This window comes from Nyctereutes procyonoides, unplaced genomic scaffold (genome assembly GCF_905146905.1).
Source record: "Nyctereutes procyonoides isolate TBG_1078 unplaced genomic scaffold, NYPRO_anot_genome, whole genome shotgun sequence".
Lineage (NCBI taxonomy): Eukaryota > Metazoa > Chordata > Mammalia > Carnivora > Canidae > Nyctereutes > Nyctereutes procyonoides.
Genome location: NW_026574989.1, coordinates 5,332 through 18,084, shown reverse-complemented (window position 1 = coordinate 18,084; position 12,753 = coordinate 5,332). Strand labels below are relative to the sequence as shown.

The 12,753-nt window shown below is 48.9% G+C and overlaps 1 protein-coding gene across 1 annotated transcript in view; it reads left to right on the top strand.

Annotated features, from left to right (window-relative positions):
- Positions 1–12,389, top strand: part of LOC129512472 (leucine-rich repeats and immunoglobulin-like domains protein 1) — an 89,101-nt gene extending 76,712 nt beyond the window's left edge. The window contains 7 exon segments of the mRNA XM_055329749.1: positions 2,399–2,719; positions 3,978–4,259; positions 5,009–5,428; positions 5,821–5,946; positions 6,554–6,700; positions 10,296–10,580; positions 10,686–12,389. Of these exon segments, the coding sequence (XP_055185724.1) occupies positions 2,399–2,719; positions 3,978–4,259; positions 5,009–5,428; positions 5,821–5,946; positions 6,554–6,700; positions 10,296–10,580; positions 10,686–10,945 (1,841 nt within the window). The 3' untranslated portion in view covers positions 10,946–12,389.
- The last annotated feature ends 364 nt before the right edge of the window (positions 12,390–12,753 follow it).

The window sequence follows — 12,753 nt, the reverse complement described above, 5'->3', positions numbered from 1 at the left end:
TATACTTACATATGTAGTTATTTTAATGGTGCTTTTTATTTCTTTGTGTGAATTTGAGTTACTACTGTGACCTTTCATTTCAGCCTGAAGGATTCTCTTTAATATTTCTTGTAGGGCAGGTGTGGTAGCAGTGCATGTCAGGTTTTTTGCTTTTAAATCTGAGAGTGATTTAATTTCTCCTTCACTTTTGAAGGACAGTTTTGCTAGATATAGAATTCGTAGCTGACAGTCTCTTTCAATACTTTGACCATGTTTTCCTACTCACCTCCATGGTTTCTGATGAGAAATCAGCTGCTAATGTCACTGAGGATCCCTTGTATGTGATGGGTCACAGCTCTCCTGTTGCTTCCAAGATTGTCTTTGACTTCTGACAGTTTGCTATTAAATTTCTGGGTGGAGACCTATGAGTTTTAATTTTTGGGTTCATTGAGCTGCTTGGATGGTTGTAAATGCCTATTTTTCATCAAATTTGAGAGGTTTGGGGCTATTATTTCTACAAATACTCTGTTTCTTTTATCTCCTTCTTGGGCTCCCATTATTTGTATGTTTTGTACTTGATGCTATCCCACAGGTCTTTCTGACTATTCCTTATCCTTCATTGCTTTTTGTTTCTTAGATTGGATAGTCTCAACTTCACTAACTCTCTACCTGCTCAGTTGGGCTTTTGAGCCCCTCTGGTGGATTTTTCATTTCAGTTATTATACTTTCAAACTCCCAAATTTATATTTGGTTTACTTCTACAATTTCTAGTTATTTTTTTAAAATATTTTATTTATTTATTCATGACAGACACAGAGAGAAGGCAGACACACAGGCAGAGGGAGAAACAGGCTCCTCACAGCCCAGTGTGGGACTCGATCCCAGAATTCCAGGATCACGCGGAGACAAAGGCAGACTCTCAACAGCTGAGCTACCCAGGCGCCCTAATTTCTAGTTCTTTATTGGTGTTTGGTGTGAAAGTATTCAGATACTTCTCCTTTAATTTTCTTAGACGTGATTTCCTTTAGTTCTTTGAACATACTTATAAAGCCAATTTAAGGTTTTTATTAAGTCCATGATCTGGGCTTCCCCAAGAACAATTTCCATGGATTGCTTTTTCTTCGTTTCTTTGCATGTTTTGTAGTTTTTTTTTTTGTTGGAAACTGAGCCTTTAAAATAATATGGCAACTCCAGAGATCAGATTCTCCTCTGTCTTCCCCTGGTTTGCTGTTGTTCTGTTTATCATTACAATTTGTTTGGACAAATTGTTTGTTTGGACAAATATTGTAGTCTGTTATGTGCAGCCACTACAGTCCCTCCCTGGTTAGCTAATGACTGGACAGAAAATCCTTAAATCACTTCGGAAAGTCATTCATCCTCTGCCCAGCATCTCTGTTGTATGTTGACGGTATGCCACTACTTCCTGTTTAGTACCGAACCATACTCACGGGTAAGAAATGAGGATCCTCTCAGGTCTGTCTTGGGTATGCATATTGCCCTGCACATGCACGTGGCCTTCTAGAGCCTTAAGAACATGTTGGACCTTTTCAGTGCCCATGGTCTGCATTTCATTCACTGTTTTTTCTAGTCTTTTGGCCAGTGTCTTTTTGGCCTCAGCTGATATGGCCTCACCATGGGCTGCTGCTTGTTTCCATCAGATGTCCAATGGATAGGGCTTCCTTGCTGAGCCAACTGCCTCAGGTCACATAATGCCAGAGGATGGGGCTTTTGTTGGGGCTCCAAACCCATTCTGCCCCTCTCGGTGGTTGTTAAGCTGTTTGGTTTTAAGGATACCACAAAGCTAGGAAGAGAGGGATGGAACATAAGCTAAATTAGAATGTCACAAAGCTCATTTTCCTTCCTGAAATTCAGGCATTTTTTTGAGTCAACCCTCCATGGGTTGTTAGGGCCTTTTGGTTGTTACAGCCTTCTGGAATTCTTAAAAAGTTAATCATAACCATTTTTGCTAGTGTTGTTGTGGCTTTCATGGAGGTGCAGATTTTTGGAAGAGTTTGTCTCGCATTCTGGAAGTGCTTCCTACTCCACTCCTTTTGGAGTGAAGTTTGTGGGTAAGGTCTATGCAGTCATGACTGATGAGAATCACTTCCTGACTCTGTTAGTGTGTTCTGTGTTAAGGTAGTTAGCAAGTGAGGCGAACCGTGGCATTCTCATGGAAATTCTTGAAATACATGCTTTGGTACACGCATGCCAGTGGATGGGTTTGTTGTAATCAAGGAGTTTGGTCATAGAGGTGATACTGCCCAGAGGTTTATAATTGGATAAGGCCAGATATCCGTGGTATGAGTCGCTTACAGTGTTTGGTGGAGCTGAGGGCAAGCAGAGACCCTGAAAGATGTGGTCCCTCTGTGTCCTGAGAACCTGGGTGGGAGACTCTTAAATTTGGCTCTCCTCTCCCCAGATGACTTACCAAAGCCACAGATTATCACCCAGCCAGAGCCCACTATGGCTGTTGTGGGCAAGGACATCCGGTTCACGTGCTCAGCAGCCAGCAGCAGCAGCTCCCCGATGACATTTGCCTGGAAGAAGGACAACGAGGTTCTGGCCAATGCCGACATGGAGAACTTTGCTCACGTCCGCACACAGGATGGGAAGGTGATGGAGTACACCACCATCCTGCACCTGCGCCACGTCACCTTCGGACATGAGGGCCGCTACCAGTGTGTCAGCACCAACCACTTCGGTTCTACCTACTCCCACAAAGCCAGGCTCATTGTGAATGGTAAGGAAGTGCTGTTCACTCCAGTGTAGGAGTCCTCTAGAGCCACCCGTGCTTCTCTGTGATCCGGGTGGGAGGGATACAGACAGGAGACACGCAGCTTCACTGGCACATTACTGTATCACTAGCACCCGGCTGGCCCCCGAGCAAGTTTTGTAGATTTCATGAAGGCTTTTTCTCAGTGATTTACCTGTTTTTGAAGACTTATTTTCTATCCAGCTGTTATGTTCAATGAAATTATGGGCCCAAGCCTCGTATTTTTATCCATTTATTATTCTTTGCAAACTTTGACGTCTGATATCCAGATCCCAAGCAAACCCTGACTGTAGGGAAGCTCTTGCCCTCTGAGCTTTAGAGCCTATCAAGGTGGCTTTTCTCAGGGCTGCTATTTGTTAGAGTGAGTTTAGGGTAGAAGACAAGTCAATAGCTAGAGTAGGTAAGCCCCCACCCACCACAGTAACCTGATTAAACCTCCCGTTAAAAAGTGCTGGAACCACCGTGTCTTGAAGCCCTTAAAGATCACAGGAAAGCACAGTCTTTACCCCACTTTGGCCTACTGTCTTGGCTTATCCTGAAGGAGTCCTCTTTGTTATCAAAAGCTCCGTGAGCAGTTAGACTTCCCACCGAAATGACCTTGATGGGAACTGCAGTGATGCCCCGGTCTGTGCTGGATGCTAACTGCTGGGTCAGGGAGTATGTGGCAGAAATAAGCTAACCAACTGCCTATAGCTCGTGAGCATCCAGTGACGTGGCCCCAACACCCCTCCCCTCCATGGGTTTCTTCAAGAGGGAAGGGCCATCCTGTTGCTCTGCCCAGGGAGAGGGCTGGTCTTCCTTCCTGCTCTCATTACATCCTATTGGAGCAGATACCTTTGTTTCCCGGGCTCTGTTCCGGTGGCTACTTAAGGCAGGCAAGTGTCAGACCCCAGCATTTATGGGGTATCTCCATATGGAAAGATTGCCTCATAAGGGATCAAAGGGGAATGGCTTCATAGAAAGTTTCCATCTTAGGGGGCTGAGAGCAGTCTTGGGTTAACGAGAGAGCCAGCCCGGGAAGGAAGAGGCTGGGCAGTTTTGGGAAGCCTACTGCTCCTCTCTCAAAGGCGGTGGGCACTCCCACCGTCTGTTCTAGCCCAGCCTTGGCACAAAGGGTGGGGAGGGGACACCCCCATATAGAGCGGGAGGTCTCTTTCCCAGAGGATTGTCCGGCCTTTGCATCCTGCTTTTCCTTAATGCGAGCCTGACGGTATGTATTTTGCAGTGTTGCCGTCATTTACCAAAATCCCCCACGACCTTGCCATCCGCACCGGCACCACGGCCCGTCTTGAATGTGCAGCCACCGGCCACCCTAACCCCCAGATCGCTTGGCAGAAGGATGGAGGCACGGATTTCCCTGCTGCTCGTGAACGACGCATGCACGTCATGCCCGATGATGATGTATTTTTCATCACAAATGTGAAGATAGAGGACATGGGGCTTTACAGCTGTACCGCCCAGAACTCGGCCGGCACCGTTTCCGTGAACGCCACCCTGAAAGTCTTTGGTTCGACCACTCCTCCCCTAAGTATATGAGTACACGTGTGCGGATGTGGGAGAGGGCCCTCGAATAGCACAGATACCTAGTGGCGAGGTTCTCAAACGCTTCTGTGGAACCTACAGTGGCTGAGTGTGGTGTCCTGGTTCTAGTTGTTTAAAATGTTGAGATGTTGGGGATCCCTGGGTGGCACAGCAGTTTGGCGCCTGCCTTTGGCCCAGGGCGCGATCCTGGAGACCCGGGATCGAGTCCCACATCGGGCTACCGGTGCATGGAGCCTGCTTCTCCCTCTGCCTGTGTCTCTGCCTCCCTCTCTCTCTCTCTCTCTCTCTGTGACTATCATAAATAAATAAAAATTAAAAAAATAAATAAAAATAAAATGTTGAGATGTTGAGCTGCTAACATTTTCTTGAACAAGTGTTTTTTTTTTTTTAAGATAGCCACTGAATTAAGGGAGTATTTTTTATAGAGCTTTGATATGGAACATTCTAGACCTGGCCTGCTGAAGAATAGAGGCCTGGCCCAGGAGAGGTGGGGGAGGAGGGGTTTCTGTGTGGCTCGGGGTTAGTTCCCCCTCCTTGTTGAAGCCACCCCCCCAGGATGGTAATGATTTAGTCATTGTGTTCGGTCTTCTAAAAAGCTCGCCACTCTGGTAAAAGATCTCAAGTGGCACTTCACTGAGGAGTTGGACTGTCCTTTGTCCAGAAGACAGGGCAGGCCCACAGAATAACCATATGGTCTCCTCTGACTTCTTGCAGAAAGCCCGTCCCTGGTGGTACCTCTGGAAGACCGTGTGGTGTCCATGGGAGAGACGGTGGCTCTCCAGTGCAAAGCGACCGGGAACCCCACCCCCCGCATCACCTGGTTAAAGGGGGGCCGCCCCCTGAGCCTCACTGAGCGGCACCACTTCACCCCCGGCAACCAGCTGCTTATCGTTCAGAACGTGGTAGTGGAGGACGCGGGCCAGTACACGTGTGAGATCTCCAACACCCTGGGCACGGAGCGGGCGCACAGCCAGCTGAGCATCCTGCCCGCCCCTGGCTGCAGGAAGGATGGCACCACCGGAGGCACCTTCACCATCGCAGTGGTGTGCAGCATCGTCCTGACGTCCTTGGTCTGGGTGTGCATCATCTACCAGACCAGGAAGAAGAGTGAGGAGTACAGTGTCACCAACACAGGTTAGCCGCTGCTGGCTGAGCTCGCCAAGGGGAGAAGAGCGGTGCTGTCCGTAGAGGAGGCAGGTCCACAGGGGCACCCTTGGCCCGTGCTTGGTGGCCGCCGTGTGCTGGCTTGTTGCCGCAGTGACCTCACGGTACTGTGCTTCTGCTAGTCCTGGCTCCCCTGCCATCACTGCGCTCTCTTTTGCGGGCTCAGACCTCTGACTGCTCCATTTTTGCACCCAGGTGGGGAGCGAGGCTAAGCTGGGCCCTCCAGACAAGCTCTCTACACAGCCTGGGCGGCTGCTGTTGACAGATTCTGCTGTCTGGGCCTGACGTTAACAAGTGTTTTCATTTCTTATCACCACAAAAGATCAGGGTACCTGGTATTTGACCATCATGTCTCCTTGCAGATGAAACCATTGTGCCGCCGGATGTTCCAAGCTACCTCTCTTCTCAGGGGACTCTTTCTGACCGACAGGAAACTGTGACCAGGACTGAGGGTGGCCATCAGGCCACTGGGCACATCGAGAGCAACGGTAAGGCCTCAGAGCCTGACGTGGCCATGTCCTCAGGAGCCTCCTGCCCCTTCCCAGGGCAGGTGCATGGCTGTACGTCGAGCACATCTGACCCAGAAAGCTGGCCGACTCAAGCCTTCTGTCGGGTTCTCTTAGCCCTGCCCTGTGCATGGTTTGCAAGGTTTTAAAAATCCAACCCCTGGGAAGTTACTACATGGGGCTTACATCCTAGTCAGGATGAGGTAGGATTGAAATAAGAAGCCGCAAAGGGCATTACAGGTCCTGAAAGCAACCCATTCGTTGAGTAGGGGATAGGCCCAGGCCTGCTCTGTGGCCCCATGTCTGCTACTAGAACATTCTCCTAGGGTGAGCTACCTCTACAGGGGAGACTGCATGCTTGCAGGGGCAGGTCTGTCCTTCTAAGAACTGCTCGCCAGCACGGCTCTGAACACCAAAAGGCCTGCCTGCGGGGAAGCCTGTTACAAATGCTCCTTGCTGGTCAGCCCAGGCACCTACCACCGTAAAGAACATTGTAAAAAGGACCATTTTAGTAGCCTTGCCACTTGTTCTCATCAGGCTGACTCTGAGGAGTGAGCCCCTCATTTCTAACTGTGGGAATCTACTGCAGGTGTTTGTCCAAGAGACGCAAGCCTCTTTGCAGAGGTGGACGCTCATGGCGTTACGTGCAGGCAGCCCCAGCTCTGCACCGGATGTAACAAGGAGCCGTGGGACGGGATGGAGAAAGCCCAGCGGAGACCTGGTCCGCAGAAGATGGGTAAGAGATGCTCTCATCAGGCAGTCTTCAGTTCTTTTTTTTTTTTTTATAAATTAATTTTTATTGGTGTTCGATTTACCAACATACAGAATAACACCCAGTGCTCATCCCGTCAAGTGTACCCCTCAGTGCCCGTCACCCATTCACCCCCACCCCCCACCCTCCTCCCCCTCCACCACCCCTAGCTCATTTCCCAGAGTTAGAAGTCTTTATGTTCTGTCTCCCTTTCTGATATTTCTCACACATTTCTTCTCCCTTCCCTTATATTCCCTTTCGCTATTATTCATATTCCCCAAATGAATGAGAACATACACTGTTTGTCCTTCTCCGGTTACTGTGGCCAAGTTCAAAAAGGGTGTTGCCTGAGTTCTCCTCTGGGATTTTGATGGAATCTTGTCTCACATTTAGATCTTTCATCTATTTTGAGTTTATCTTTGTGTATGGTGCAAGAGAGTGGTCCAGTTTCATTCTTCTGCATGTGGATGTCCAATTTTCCCAGCACCATTTATTGAAGAGACTGTCTTTCTTCTAGTGGATCGTCTTTCCTCCTTTATCGTATATTAGTTGACCATAAAGTTCAGGGTCCACTTCTGGGTTCTCTGTTCTGTTCCATTGATCTATGTGTCTGTTTTTGTGCCAGTACCACACTGTCTTGATGAACACAGCTTTGTAGTACAACCTGAAATCTGGCATTGTGATGCCCCCAGATATGGTTTTCTTTTTAACCCCTGGCTGTTTGGGGTCTTTTCTGATTCCACACAAATCTTAAAATAATTTGTTCTAAGTCTCTGAAGAAAGTCCATGGTATTTTGATAGGGATTGCATTATACGTGTAAATTGCCCTGGGTAACATTGACATTTTCACAATATTAATTCTGCCAATCCATGAGCATGGAATATTTTTCCATCTCTTTGTGTCTTCCTCAATTTCTTTCAGAAGTGTTCTATAGTTTTTAGGGTATATTTTGAGAACCATTTGAATGGTAAATGGTTCTCCAACCTTTTATTTTCAGGTTGTAGGTGTCCTTCTGTCTCAAATGAGTCTCTTGTAGACAGCAAATAGATGGGTCCTGTTTTTTAATCCAGTCTGAAACTCTGCGCCTTTTGATGGGGTCATTAAGCCCATTCACGTTCAGAGTTACTTGAACTTCTTCTTAAAGGGGAGTTTTAAGAGTCCCCCTTAAAATTTCTTGCAGAGCTGGTTTGGAGGTCACATATTCTTTCAGTTCCTGCCTGTCTTGGAAGCTCTTTATCTCTCCTTCCATTTTGAATGAGAGCCTTGCTGGATAAAGTATTCTTGGTTGCATGTTCTTCTCATTTAGGACCCTGAATATATCCTGCCAGCCCTTTCTGGCCTGCCAGGTCTCTGTGGAGAGGTCTGCTGTTACCCTAATATTCCTCCCCATGAAAGTCAGGGACTTCTTGTCTCTTGCTGCTTTAAGGATCTTCTCTTTATCTTTGGAATTTGCAAGCTTCACTATTAGATGTCGAGGTGTTGAACGGTTTTTATTGATTTTAGGGGGGGATCTCTCTATTTCCTGGATCTGAATGCCTGTTTCCCTTCCCAGATTGGGAAAGTTTTCAGCTAGGATTTGTTCAAATACATATTCTGGCCCTCTGTCCCTTTCGGCGCCCTCGGGAACCCCAATTAAACGTAGGTTTTTCTTCCTTAGAGTGTCATTTATTTGCCTTAATCTGTCTTCATGGTCCCTTAATTGATTGTCTCTTTTTTCCTCAGTTTCCCTCTTTGCCATTAACTTGTCTTCTATGTCACTCACTCGTTCTTCCACCTCGTTAACCCTCGTCTTAGGACTTCTAGTTTGGATTGCATCTCATTCAATTGATTTTTAATTTCTGCCTGATTGGATCTAAATTCTGCAGTCATGAAGTCTCGTGAGTCCTTAATGCTTTTTTCTAGAGCCACCAGTAGCTGTAGAATAGTGCTTCTGAATTGGCTCTCTGACATTGAAGTGTAATCCAGATTTTGTAACTCTGTGGGAGAGAGGGCTGTTTCTGATTCTTTCTTTTGAGGTGAGGTTTTCCTTCTAGTCATTTTGCTCAGTGCAGAGTGGCCAGAAACAAGTTGTATTGGAACACGGGGAGTATCACTGGTCCGTCCAGCTGGTCTTCTGGGGGAGGGGCCTGCTGTGCTGATTTTCAGGTGTTAGCACTTGGGGGAGCTGCTCTGCCCCTGCCTGCTGCAGGGCTCAGCGGGGGTTGTTTACCCCATGGGGCCCCAGGAGGAACAGTCGCAGTTGCTATGGCAACTCTGGAAGCCTGGATTCAGCCTCCGCAGGAACTACGGGGCTCGGGGCTCTCGGCTCTCCGTCCGCAGGGCCTGGAGGCTCCGGGGCGGGGCCGCTGATCTGCTCAGCTCGGGGCAGGAGCGTCCTCGCTGTCCTGGGCCCTCCCGGCCTCTGCCTGTCCCGGGGGAGGCCGGATCCTGGGCTGTGTCCCGGCGCCCTGTGCTCCGGGGCCTGCGCTGGTGGATTCGCGCTCCCGCCCCACAGCTCCCTCCCTGGAGCCGCTCCCGAGCCCCTCCGAGCTGCTCCGGTCGGTCCCGCCGTGCGCGCTGCAGCCCTTAGGGAGCTCGGAGCACTCCCCTGCGCTCGCAGGTGTCTGTTAGTGTCCCCGGGAGCCCGAGGGCATCCCCGCTCTCCTGGGTCCTGCTCCAACTCCCTGCGAGCCCCTTTCCGCCCGCCCGGGAAGGTTGGTGCAGCTCCTGCTCCTCCGGGACGGGGCTCTCCTGTCCTGGGGACACTCGCCCCGGCCTCAGCCCGGCTCCTCGCGGGCCCCTCCCCCTCGGAGGCCTTTTGTTCCTTTATTTCTCTTTCCCCGTCTTCCTACCTTGATAGAAGCGCGGACTCTTCTCACTGTAGCATTCCAGCTGGTCTCTCTTTACATCTCAGGCCGAATTCGTAAATTTTCAGGATGGTTTGAAGGTTATCTAGGTAATTTGGTGGGGACAGGTGACTCGGGGACCCTGCTCTTCCGCCATCTTGCCCCTCCCCTCCAGTCTTCAGTTCTTGAAATTAAAATTCAAGTAGACCTGTTCATTCAGTGAGAGGGATGCATTCCCGGTCTAAGACTAGCTCAGAATTTGGTATTCAGTGCATAAACAGGAAGCTGTGGCCTGGCTCTTGTAATCTGAAGTAGCATGTCTCCTAAATAAATCTGTGCTGTGGTGAGCCTGGGCTTGAACTTTCCAGATTTATAGGCAAATTAAATAAGGGGCAAGGCCCAAATCAAAGTATCTTTTCACCAGGGCTGTTTTTGAGGCTATTTGTCTAATTATTCCAAAGACTCCTGACACCACAGGGATGTCATGCAGTGGGATTTTTTTTTCTCTTCTCTGTGATCAGAGCAGTAGGACCACTTTCTCTCATGAAGCAATTAATCTGAAATGCTGAAACATGGAGGGCCCATTCTTCACTAATGGCTCGGTATCAGCCCAGTCCTTTCTCTGGGCTGATGCAACACTTGGGGGAAGAGGGGAGTTTTTAGAGTTGGTCTGTGCAGGCCCCTGGAGCTCCCTGTTCCGGGTGGGGATGCAGACCTTGGTGGCCATGGCTCTAATCCATCTCCGTCCCTGCAGAGCACAGTGGCCCGGCTGCGTGCGGTGACTGTAACACTGACTCGGACGGTTACTCCAAGGAACAAGCTTTCTATCCTCAGCCTGTGACCAGAGACGGCACACAGCCAGGTACACTAAGCAGCCAGGAGCCCAGTCAGACGGACCGAGAACGTTCTCCGCATCATGTGACCAGTGGGACTGCTGACAGGTCCCGCGCCGACTGCAAGGGGTCCCTCTATCCCAGTAACCACGACAGAATGCTGACACCCTTGAAGAAAAAGCCAGTGGCACCTGTAGATGGGAAAGGTAGATGCTCATGGTCTTCCAAGGAGGCACCTGCAGGTGGGGGCGGGGAGGGGGTCGGTAAGCAGCCAGACGGGAGGCTCTGACGTGCCCTCTCCTTTCTCACAGGGGCCTCCTCTGGGACTCTAGCGAGGCTGTGTGAGCCAGACTCCATAGACCTCCAGCCTCCCTCGACATTAACTCCAGGCAGTCCCGAGCTCCCAGAAGCCTCCTCAGGCTTTCCTGACGTCCCCAGTGAAGGCCAGCACTTGCTTCTTTCCAACAGACACCTCCCCCAAGCGTGTGACTCCAGTCCCGAGTCCCTACCGCTGACAGGACAGCTCCCCGGGCAACGGGGAGTACCCCTGCTCTTTGCACCGAAAAGCTAGGCTTTGTCTACCTCAGCTCTTGTGTCCGTCTCTACAGGAAAGAGGTAGGAGAGGCTGTAAGGAAGCTTGAGTTCAAGCGTCACTGATGTGTACAGAGTTTTTAAACTTCCATGTGGAGTGTCCGTGGTCTAAAGGACTTGCAGCTGAAGCACAGAACCGCCAGAGGCTATTGTGTACAAAAGCAGAAAAGTATTTGATACCATTGTACGTAAGAGTTTTCAGAGATTTCCTATATATTATATATCTTTTGCAGAGGCTATTTTAATCTTTAGTGCATGGTTAACAGAAAAAAAAAGTACAATTTTGACAATATTATTTTTCGTATCAGGTTGCTGTTTAATTTTGGAAGGGGGGCAGGGAATAATAGTTCTGGTGCCTTAATGCACGGATGGAAGTTGTAGAAGCTAAAAACCACATCTGCTCCTAGGAGTATCTGGCGGGTGGGGAGGGGAAGTCCTTGGGTTTGTATTGCACTTCATAGGCCAGCCCCGTGGGAGGCTGTACGGCCCGAGCCTTCGTGTGCGTTGGAACTCACTTCCTGTCAGTATTGCTCACGTGTGGCTGCTCTTGCAGTTCACCTCCCTGCAGAGTCCAGAGATGCCCATGTCGTCCTGTACCTCTGCCATACGTGACTTTCTTGAAAGCTTAAGTTCTTGCCAAGCAGGATGGGGGTAGTTAATCTGCCACGAGGCATTTGTTCCAAGCAATTAAGCACCACCTGCCTTTCTTCTATGAGAAAAGCAAATGTGGTTGTCATCCCGATCATTCGATTGTCATTCGAGGCTTTTTATTAAGGTAGAGGCTGCTGGTGTTGGTACCTGTGGATTTTTCAATAGTGATGTTTTAGTTCTGCCAATATAATTAATATGACATTGATCATGGGGGAGAAAAAGGATCGAGTCCTTACTTTTCAGGGCTAGCTTATCTCTACTGAGGATCCGGAGCCTGTTCTCTCCACGTCCTTCCCTCCCACCGACAGACCCGGGCTGGGACTGTACAAGCTTAAGAAGCCCTTGACCTGGGCCTATTTGCACTTTGGAGACCGGTAGCCAACCATCTTGTGAGTGCCAATGTGTATTTCAGGAAAAACTGCATTGAAACAAGGTCCTTAAAATCTCAGAAAGCAAGTTCCTTTAGCCAAAAAGCTGAAGGTAGAGACTGACAAAATGGTTGTTATATTTTACTGTCCGGTGTCATCACTGTTCTAAAAGGTAAGCACATTCAGACTTGTGTTCTCAACAGTCAACTGATTGTTACTTCCACAAAATATGTGAATTTGCTGCTTCTGAGAGGCAATGTGAAAGAGGAAGTATTACTTTTATGTACAAAGTTGTTTATTTATAGAAATTTTGGTACAGTGTACATTGAAAAACATGTAAAATATTGAAGTGTCTAACAAACGGCGTTGAAGTGTCTTTAATAAAGGTTCATTTATAAATGCTGATTGTGTGGCTGGGGCATTCTTCTTACCTACGCTGTAAGCGGCACTGTTTCACCCCGTTCTGTTCCAAAAACTCCCTTACATTCTGCCTTTAATTATCTGTTTTCCCGAAAAGGGGAAAACTTCTTCTCGGCAAGCAAAATCATATACTTGTTTGCTCCGGGGAAGATACACCACCCCTGGATTCCTGAGATTTCTAACAAACACCTGGAGCTTATTAGTCAAGCTCTGAAATGGTGACCTCCCCCATTTCGTCCCTTCTAATTTCCAGTACTGTGCAACAGACCTGACCAGGCGTGGAGAAATGGTGCTGTCTCCCCGCTGGCCCAGGCCCCTCCTTTGGGGCTCCCGGGGAGAAGCGGGACTC